At 48.1% G+C, this 10,750-nt stretch overlaps 1 protein-coding gene across 1 annotated transcript in view; it reads right to left on the reverse strand.

Annotated features, from left to right (window-relative positions):
* The window catches only part of DCDC2 (doublecortin domain containing 2), a 172,269-nt gene extending 162,017 nt beyond the window's left edge, over positions 1-10,252 (reverse strand). The window contains exons 1-3 of the mRNA XM_008262508.5: positions 10,005-10,252; positions 9,035-9,387; positions 5,201-5,255 (exon numbers count right to left, since the gene is read on the reverse strand). Coding sequence (XP_008260730.3) covers positions 5,201-5,255; positions 9,035-9,387; positions 10,005-10,133 — 537 coding nt within the window. The 5' untranslated portion in view covers positions 10,134-10,252. The remainder of the gene's footprint in view (positions 1-5,200; positions 5,256-9,034; positions 9,388-10,004) is intronic.
* Between the last annotated feature and the right edge of the window lie 498 nt (positions 10,253-10,750).

Below are 10,750 nucleotides of genomic sequence, written 5' to 3' on the forward strand. Positions count from 1 at the left end.
GACAAGACGTGGGATTGGGAGATGAACAGCTGAACCCACACCTCCAGGTCGGAGCAGAAGGAAACTTCCACTTGAAGGGCCCAAGGGGCCAAGCCAGAGGAACTTGAAATAAACAGCCCAAGGCAAACTACACCTGCTATACTGACTCACACCGTGATACTAGAGATGCTCACCCACCTGTCTTTTCAGCAAGGCTGTAAATCCTGGAGGTGGGACGTCCTACACGCCTTGTTCTTTTGGCTCACCCTGACCACTCCCCTGTACCGTATAGGCGTTCAGTCATGGAGAAGCAAAGTGGGTAGGGAGGAAAGCAAGAAGAAAGGAAGCAAAACTCACTTTCTGCTCAAGCAAAAGGGGAAGAATCGCAATGGGGGTGGTGAGGTATCAGGCTCAGAAGCTTCCACTGCACGAGGAGAGGCACAAGGCAAGGAGGCAAAGAAGGGGCTGCTAAGTCAATGCTGCAACGCGGCACTGGGGATGAGATCTGAAGCTGGACAGAGAAGAGGGAGAGATGAGAGCCAAGAGAGAACTGATGAGCTACCAAGGTTAGAAACTGAGGAAAGTGTCTTCATTAAAGCCATCATGGACGCAGGGTCGACGGGAAGAGCAGGGGGAGAGTACAGGGAAGTCTCTTTGCCTAGGCATTGGTAAAAGCAGGGTCAGTGTGCAGAGGCTGGGAGACTCTGCCTGGAGCCAGCACAGTGCCCTGACTCAGAACCAGGTGCAACCACTGCAGAATCACTTCTTCATTCATCCTTCTTATTCGTCTTTCCTTCTTCTTCTCTACATTTATTTTTCTCCCTCCCATGTTTCTCTTCCTGTGCCAAATACAACCAGGTATTTCTATGGGGTTAATAGAAGAGACCCTTTACATTTCTTTTCCTTTCTTTTTTAGAGAGAATCTTCCATCTGCTGGTTCACTCCCAAAATGGCGACAACAGCCAGGACTGAGCCAGGCCGAAGCCAGGAGCCAGAAGCTTCTTCTGAGTCTCCCACATGGGTGCAGGGCCCCAAGTACCTGGGCCATCCTCTGCTGCCCTCCCAGGCACATCAGCAGAAAGCTGGATCGGAAGCGAAGTGGTGGAAACACGGACCAGCACCCATATGGGATGAAAGCCTCACAATTGTATGCTTTACCCACTGTACCACAATGCCAGCCCGATCCTTTACTTTCCCGCCTCATCTGTCACCACGAGGGGCCACAAAGAGGCAGCAGAGTACCGCCAGTTTCGGTTTCAATGTCTCTTCAAGGACTAACCTAATAGAACCAAAAAGTGATGACGTGAACCTCCAACGAACTTCAGATGTTGAGACACATGCACATTCTAGCGGCCACAACCAGCAGTCAGCAAGTGGGTCCCCAGCTGTCTAAATGATTAGCCCCATAAGGAACACTAGAGCATACCATGGGCCTGAGTGAGGGTGTCTGGAGCAAGGGAAGGCGTGGAAGCTCCCCACACTCCATGGTGGGGTTTCACAGCTATGGTGGCTTGGACCCAACGCTACACCTGTGCAGAGCCCCCAGCAAAATGCGAGGTATCTATCATAAAACGTACTGGGGCTAATTAGAATGAATATGCTTTAAACAAATGAGAAAACTGAATCGCGTACACTGGTGTGGTGACGTTTAATATGCAAACTCACCACTGAAAACTCAAACCATATGGAGCAGTCTCAGATTTGAAGGAAATTCCCCCAGTTTCACCCTTCATAATGACATATCTTAGAATAAATGTTTTTGTGCTACTACTGCACTGAGACTTCCCCTTGAAACAACTTCAAACCCTCCCATTCTGTATGTTCATGTTCTAAATCCACTTCAACATCAGTTCTCTGAAGCTTTCCCCATGTGCTGGCAGACTCCAGAAGCTCCCAACACCACCACTACTTCCCAAGGTGTGCAGTCTCCCCAGGAAAGCCTGAGGAGGGAAGGAAACCCCCACCTTAGGTCAACAGAACAGACTCTACCAGTGCTGTGGCTCCCGACTCTGTTCTCAGTCACTGAGCACAGCTGAGACTGGCTTGTCGAATTCCACAAGTTTGATTGGAAGGCAAGTGTGGAAGAAAGAGGCAGTTCCCAAGGCAAGACTCAGACACAGCGGCCGGCGCCGCGGCTCACTAGGCTAATCCTCTGCCTGCAGCACCGGCACCCAGGGTTCTAGTCCCAGTTGGGACACCAGATTCTGTCCCAGTTGCTCCTCTTCCAGTCCAGCTCTCTGCTGTGGCCCGGGAGTGCAGTGGAGGATGGCCCAAGTGCTTGGGCCCTGCACCCACATGGGAGACCAGGAGGAAGCACCCGGCTCCTGGCTTCAGATCAGCGCAGTGTGCCGGCCGTAGCAGCCATTTGGGGGGGTGAACCAACAGAAAAGGAAGACCTTTCTCTCTGTCTCTCTCTCTCTCTCACTGTCTAACTCTACCTGTCAAAAAAAAAAAAAAGACTCAGACACAGCAGCTGGGCTCCCAGGGTGGCTCTACCTAAAATAACAGCAGAGAACCAACAGCAAACTGATATTTATGAGAAATCACTTTCAGAGTTCTTTTTTGTTTTTTTTTTTGTGTGTGGGGGGGGGGGGGCGGGGAGAATGCAAGAAAGTAAAAAAAAAAAAAAAGGCAAAAACAAAAACTCCCCTCCTGGCCATGCAAGTAGGGGATCCCTCGGCTCCAAACAGGTTTGGGATGAAGGCCCTAGTGTGGCTGTTGAGACATACTCTGAGGCGGAGATCACAGCTGGTGCTGGGAGAGGGGGCTGAGTGCACTGCTTGTCTGGCCTGGGGTAGGCTCCGGAGGACACAGCCAGAGAGGGCCAGAGAGAGAGAGGGGGGTGTGGGCAGCTGGGTACTCAAACCTCTCCTATCTCCTTCACATTCCTCCATTTCTTCCTTTGCTCTCTTTGCATCCCTCTGGAAAGCTCTGTGGGGAAGGACTGAGAAGAAAGCAAAGGCTACAGCAGGGCAATGAGAGGGAAGTAGAGGGGCAGCGGGAGCGTTGCCGGTGAGAAACAGAGTGGGAATGATGCAGTCTTTCCTTTGGAGATATGGGGAATTTCATGTGTGTGAGGCCGGCCTTGTGGCACAGCGGGTTAAGCCACTGCCATCAGAGCTGGTATCCCATATTACAGTGCTGATTCAAGTCCTCTGCTTCTGCTTGGTTGTTTTTTAAGATTTATTTTATTTATTTGAAAGGCAGAGTTCCACAGAGAGAGAGTAAAATAGACAAAGATCTTCCATCCACTGATTCACTCCCCAAATGGCCACAACAGCCAGGACTGGGCCAGGGTGAAGCCAGGAGTTTTATCCAGGTCTCCCACATGGGTGCAGGGCCCAAGCACTTGGGCCATCCTCCACTGCTTTCCCAGGCCATTAGCAGGGAGCTGGATCTGAAGTGGAGCAGCTGGGAGTGGAACCAGCGCCCATATGGGATACTGGTGTTGCAGGCGGCTGCTCACCTGTTATGCCACAACACTGGGCCCAAGTCCTCTGCTTCTGATTCAGCTTCCTACTAATGAGCCTGAGAAGGCAACTAAAGATGACCCAAGCGCTTGGGTCCTAGCCACCTGCCCATGTGGGAGAACTCAACGGAGTTCCAGGCTTCTGGCTTGGGCCTAGTCCAGCTCCAATCATTGCAGTCATTTAAGTAGTGAACCAGTGGCTGGAAGATCTCTCTCTCTCTCTCTTTCTCTAATAAATGAATCTTTACTCCCCCCCCAAAAAAAGTAGGGGTTGGGGGAAAGAAAACAATGGTCACTGTTTCTAAAGTGGAATAACAATTAGCAAATTAAATTAACATAATTCGCAGACTTTTTCAAGAGAAATGGAATTTCAGTCAGTTTACTGCACACCTGAGGCACGGTGCTTCATCAAATACACCAGAATCCAGAGGAAATATACTGTGCTCATGATTTTTCAGGAACTCACACATCTCAATTTCTGTTGCAGAAATCCAAGTTCTGGCACCCATTTCGTGCCAGTTAGCCTACCTCCAAGAGGTGTGTATTCTTCAAACAGAACCAAATCCTGAACGAATTCCCTGATCTGTGCCTCATTTGCTTGCATCAGATATCAACTAGTGGTCACTGCTTGTCACATAAGCACAACCAGGAAAACCATATGCCTTAGTATCCTTTCAGCTATACAGCCAATTGCTTTCATGAATCAACAGTTTAACACACATTGAACATCGAAAATACAAGCAAAAATATTATTTTAACCCATGTCTGGGAACAGCACTTTTCCTCCGAATTATTTAGACGACGCATTTTATCTCACATGCTTTAAATACTACATACAAAAGTCAAATGTTTGATTGTACAACTTTTTTTTCTAGAAAGACCTATTTGGTCCTGTTGGGCATAAACATGAAATGAGAAGTGGTGAGAGGGAAGGGAGTCCCTCTGGGGCTATGCACCAGCCGTGAGAAAAGCCCCTCTTCTGCCATCATGTCCTCATGGGTGAGCTTCCCCCACTGCATGCTTGCTCAAAAGGACAGTGGCCGTCTGGGCTGGTGAACCGAGTCCAGTCTGACTTTAACCACAGTCTTCCCCAGCGTCTCTGGGACACTGAAGACTGCTGCCTTAACTCAATCTTGAATCCACTTTCTCATCCACAAACCAAGGATCGACTATGGCCTCCGGAACACCTGGAAATCCTACTAGGGTTCCTGAGCCCATGTGGGAGGTGTGCTCTGCAGGTTCACCTCACCAGGTTCTCTTCCGGTCCTCGTGGGAGCCTTCCCTGACTGCTTGAGGGGACTTTCACGCGGGTTAGCACAGGGACGTTGTCCTGACGCCACAGCAAGCCCACGGTGGCACCCGCTCTCCTCTCAAAGCCTCAGGGGCTGGTTCAAACACTGGGTGTCAGAAGCCAGGGAGCACTGGGGACATGGTTTTGGTAAAGATTCAGCCAGCAGGGCTCCCAATCTTCTCACATGCCAGAGGAAATTCTTGTGGGTTTCAATCAGAGAACAGGAAGCCACAAAACGGGAAGAAAAGGATCGGGCATGTCTTTGGGTGCCTACTCAGTCTCTGCATTTCTAATGATTCAAAAAATATATTTGTCTTAAAAGACATAATGTCCCATTTATATACACATGAGCTATCTCATCTCTGATAATTAGAACACCACTCAAATCACTAAGACACATGGTACAAACAAAAAGAAGGCACTGTTACATACTGGAATTTTCAACATCGTATTTGCATTACCTCTGTGTTAACGACTTCCATTGGCCTTTTCTTGTTATCTCCTATGTCCAAGTAACTGGGGGGAGAAAACAAACAATAAACTGGTTTTACAGGGTTTGGGTCAGTTTTTTAAATTTCTTTCAAAATTATTTAAAAATAAAACAAGTCATAAGAAATGCTTAAGCCTAAAGCAAAAATCAACCATTACTAATGAAAAGCCATTATAATAGTGGAAACCATTCCCCCCCACACCTCTCTCTCTCTCTCTCTCTCTCTCACACACACACACACACACCGTCTTGCACAAAAAATAACTAAATCCTTTTAAAAAAAATAGTGGGAACCACTTCAGCACCGCCAATCAGAGCTGATACTTGTCTTTTCTATACGTCAAGAGAATTAAAATCTTAAGAATACCTACTTCTGTTAGGAAATATTTTCCCCCTAATGGTCAGCTAGTCACTATATGTACTATATTTTTAATTCTTATATGAATTTGATAAAACGTGATTTGTGTGTAAAGCTGCTTAAAGTCCAATTAATCACAGATTTTTGGAAGTATTAATACATGTATTTGAGCAACAATGGGGGAAAGCTGGTAAATCATCTTCTCTCTGAGACACAACAGTGACACAGAAATGCTTAGCCACATGCATGGCTTAGATATTGATTCAGACAGACCAGTGGACTAGTTAACCCACAGAGACCCCTATTATTCCATTACTATTCACTACAGATATTAACTAAGTGACCATTCTTTAGCTGCCGCATAAGCACAACTATATACCTCTGTGAACTTCAAGTTATAAGTCCATCTCTGTAATGTGGTTGCAGTTTCAAACAGTCCCTAAACTGTGTTTCATACATAAAAGATAGTAAACATTTACTATAAAAGTATACATCTAGCATTTAATTTATAACCATAGTTAGATCAATACTCAACTGCTATATTTGCTAACTTGACAAAAAAAAAGTCTATATTGGAATTAACTTTGGCTACTGAATACTTTTATTGTTGTTAGTGATGCTTGCTTTTTTTGTTTTGAATATTTTAGTTAATTGACACTTCTGGAAATCATCATATATTTCTCCCATAGAAACAGTAGTTCCATAAGACAGTGCAAACACTCTGTCTGTCTTAGCCATAAAACGGGTCCTCCGTGAATCTGCAGGGACTGTTTCTAATGAAACAGCGAAACATTCTGTCATGTGCACGACAGTGACCTAAGACTCACAAAATTGACGGAGTAGAGTCATCTCCAAAAATGCATAGGCAAGATGACTAGGTTTGGGGGAGAAATTATTTCTAGAATTCACTGCCATACAGATGTAATTGGTATTGAAGTTTAGTTATGGTTTCAAAAAATGTTAGAAGATGTAAGTGAAAGAATTTCAAGCATGAATTTGGTTGTTTCTATTTGAAAGGTATTTTGCTACCCTCTCCAATATCATTTAGCATCTCAATGAAAGCCCATGGATTATTCTTAATACCCTTTGGGCTCTCCTTTGTTCTGACAGCTATTTCGTTTGTTGAATAAACTTACAGTGCTATTTATATTCAGCATTTAAATCTTCTTAACTTCTATCAGTATAACCATAGATACTGCTACTTTAATACAAATAAAACTGTCATCTGTCAGCATGGAAATCTAACTCTGAATGTTGATTGTTAAAACAAATTCAGGTGTGTGTATGTGTGTAAATTAAAAGCAAAAGCAATTACACAAAGCTCTTATACACTTAAGAAGAGTAATTTGAAGTGCACTTTCTATTTGGTTTGGAACCATGTTGAGTTGGTAATGATGCATAAACAAAAGAGAATGTGAATTACTCAAGTGAGTCTGCTATTTTCAGGTAGTTATAGATTCTGAATGGGGTGTCCATTCCAATAAAAGTGCTGTATATAGAAAATATCTAATAGAAATAAAGTATATAATGAGAGTGACTGTACCTAGAGATGCCTTACAAATAAATGACACTTTGGTCCATATCAGTAGCACTTGCTACTGTACCCCTGTGAAGGAGGAAGAGTTATGTTCCCTTTCTATACTAGCTGAGTCAAGTGACTTGCCCAAGAACACAAAGCTAATAAACAGCTGTCTCAAGTGTCCTGGTTTTAAGTTCTATGTTTCTTTAGGGCACAGTTTAATTTAGCTCTTTTCATAAAGTTGGACAGAGGGAAGGGAAAAGTAAATCCAACATATCCTTCATCTGCTATAAAAAGAGGGTGTGGCATAGAAAAAGTAGGAACACCTAGAAATGAATTTAAACCAACTTAGGAAAAGAAAGCTGCGATGAGAGAACTTAGGTGACATTGGGAAAAGTACTTCTATATGGTTGCAAACTGCATCAGCATGGATTTTTGGTGAAGATGCTTTTTACTATTTTTAGATCTAAGATGAATTCCAATTAAATTAAAATGCTGTATTACAGCATTTTATATACAGCATGTATATAGAGTGACCATATGATCTAGCAATTTCACTCCTGGGTATATACTAAAGAGGAATTAACACTTGTACACACATGTCCATAGAAGTATTAGTCATGATAGCCACAAACTGAAACAACAAAAATATTCATCAGCTGATCAACGGAGGAGCAAAACATGGTATATTCATATCATGGATATGAATATTCAATGATAACAACAATGAAGTGCTACCGTAGGTGCCAGCATGGATGAACCTTGAGGACAACATGGTAAGTGAAATAAGTCAGACACAAAAGGCCCTATTTGTTTGATTTTGTTTACGTGAAATGTCCAGAACAGACAAATCCATAGAGACAGAAAGTAGATCAGTGGTTACTAGACTGGGAGAGGGGGAGTCTGGGGGTTACAGGTTTCTCTTTGACAGTGATGGAGATGGTCTACAATTAGTTTGTGGTGATGTTTGTACAACAATGTGAACAGAATGAAAACCCCTGCAACGGGTAGCTACTGGGTTACGCAAAATAGATCTCAAACGGGCAATTAAAAAGTCCACCACAGAGCGTGAATTCTACCTGTCCTTTAATGCTCCTTCCGCCAACTCCACACTCCCACAGAACTTTTTTTTTTCTAATTGCACTCATTCCTTTGTATTTTCTATTAAAATTGTTGGGGGGGGAGGGAGTGTGTGGTCTCTCTCCTGTCAGACCGGAAGCTACTAAAGAAGTCACAGCTTGTTCGTTTTTGTTTGGGCTGCAAACCTCAGCACAGTTAGCAAACTCACTGAGCATCTTCTGAGTGAGCTCCTGGCAGCAGCTGGGGATGAGGGGCCCCTGTTCTTGAAGACCTACACTTCAGGTGCTGGAGACAGACAGGCAGACCAATACAGTAAACCAGCGAGCTTCACCAAGCAGCAGCTAACAGCATAGATGCGGGTAGGGGGAGGAGGGTCTCAAAGTAGGGCTGTCAATGTTACTTGGAATGAAAAGGTTGAAAGTACGTAAGTGGTGGGTGCAAAATGCAGTTTTCTCCTCCAGTAATACAGTATACAATATTTGTGGTTTTTTTTTTTTAAGAAATCTTAATTTAAATTGAAAGGATAAGTTTCAAGAAAAGGAGGGAAGGAAGGGAGGGAGGGAGGGAGGAAGGAAGGAAGAGAGAGACGAACAGAAAATATAGCAGTATCCGTTCACTAACCTTGCAAGAATACTGTTTATAAAGAGTGCTGCTGTTTGCACATACACGTTGTCTGGGCCCACGGCTACCTACGTCCCAGCAGAAGGTGTGCCGCCCCCCCCCGCCCCGCCCCCAGGCATTGCTGAGAAACCAGCAGCCCCGCGACCCACCGAGGAGCGGGTGCGCCGGGGGTCGCGCGTCTCCCCACCGCAGGCGCGCGCCGGGTGGCCCCCGAGACAGGGACTCACTTGAGCTTCTTGAAGGCTTCCTGGCCCCCGGCCACGTAGTTGCCCCCGCTCTGGATCTGGTCGAGCTTCCGGATGCGGTGGCCGGTGAGCGGGGTGTAGATGTTCCTGACGGCTCCAAAGGGCGCCTGAACGCCGCCCGTCACCTCCTTCAGGAACACGTCGAAGCTGGACACCTTCTTCTCGTGGATGACGACGCGACGACCCGCGAAGAAGGGGTCCCCGTTGCGGTACACCAGCACGCTCTTCACCACTGGCTGCGACAGGTGGCTGGGCCTGGCGCCCGAGCCACTCATCCTCCCCGCGGGACGCCGCCCCAGCGGCCTCCCGGCACAGCGCGCAGCGCGGGCCGCCTCCTGAAAGGGACCGGAGGGCGGCAGCCCCACAGGTGATCCAGAAGTAACGGCCGTGTGCCCGGTCCACCCCGCCGAGACGCACTCCGGGCTGTGGGACCCAGTGCACGCTCAAGTCTCTCGCCGCCGCGACCCGCGCGGCCAATCAGCGCTCGCAGTGCGCGCACCACACCTGTTCCACCTGCTACCGGCGGGCCCAAAGTGCGCCACCTCCGCACGGGAGCGCGAGGGGGAAGCGCACGCGGATGATAAATACTGGCACACCCGAGTTCTCACTTCGTACACTGGGCCTGCAGCTCTTTCCAAACAGCTCAGGTTTCGCTCTCCTAGCACCCTCGCCCCTCACTCTCGGCCGCTTACCCTCAAACTACAGCAACTCAGACCCCGGCTGGAGTTGCACAAATTCTTCTCTGCTAAAGAAGAAACTCCTGAAGTTCCTCGAGAGAGCGCAAAGCCCCGCCGGTCCAGCTCCCTGGCCCCCCTTCCCCAGTGACCAGCGCCGCCGGGTGGCCAGGCCCGGTGGCCACCGCTGAGCACCGCAGACAGCCGCGCGCTGCGGCCCAGGGGGTGGCGGGCGGCCCGGCAGTGGGGCTCCCAGGGGCACCCCGCGGGGAACCTACCGGCGCTGGGGCGCTCATGCCGGCCACGACCGGGCACTGGCTGGACGAGGTCGGCGGTCGAGCTGCCGTTGGCACCGAGGGCCCCGTGCGCTGGGGACCTGGGGACTTGTGGTGTCCCGCCGTTTCCATAGCAACCGCAGTGCGCGTCCGCGACCCCGGCCTGGCGCGCGCCGGACGCCCGGTGACCGGTCGGGTTGGCTCCGGGCTGCGCGGCGTAGAACCAGCCAGGCGGCACGGGTTCGGGAGGCCCACGGGGTGGTGTCGCTTTGCGGCCACTACACACACTACCGGCACCTGCCGTGCGCCAGGTACTGTGCTGGGAGACGGGGCACCAGGGCCACGGGGATGGCCCACGGTGTTCCGAGGGCTTTCTATAGGGCGAGCTGTAGGCTAGCCCTCCTCCCTGCTGTGTGTGGTGTGTATGGCCAGAGCAGGCCACGCGATGAAACCGGACTGGGTGGTGGGGAGTGGAACTGGGGATATGTTGAAGAATCTCAGCCCAGAGCGGCCTCGTCCCGTCCAGTGCAGTGCACACACGCCGTGGGACCCGGAAGATTCTCTCACATATCATCTCTGCCAAGATGCCCTTGCTTTCTCCTAGGGTCTGCTACGATGTCCCAGTTTCATTATTCAGTGTTTCTAATTCAACACCTACGAGTCACTACGTTCCTAAATCTGTATATATGAAATACATGAAACTTGCATAACAAAATTTTAAAAATTTTTTAAATCTGCAAATAAAAATG

The sequence above is a fragment of the Oryctolagus cuniculus genome, chromosome 5 (assembly GCF_051225735.1).
Source record: "Oryctolagus cuniculus isolate XC-2025 breed Fujian yellow rabbit chromosome 5, ASM5122573v1, whole genome shotgun sequence".
NCBI lineage: Eukaryota > Metazoa > Chordata > Mammalia > Lagomorpha > Leporidae > Oryctolagus > Oryctolagus cuniculus.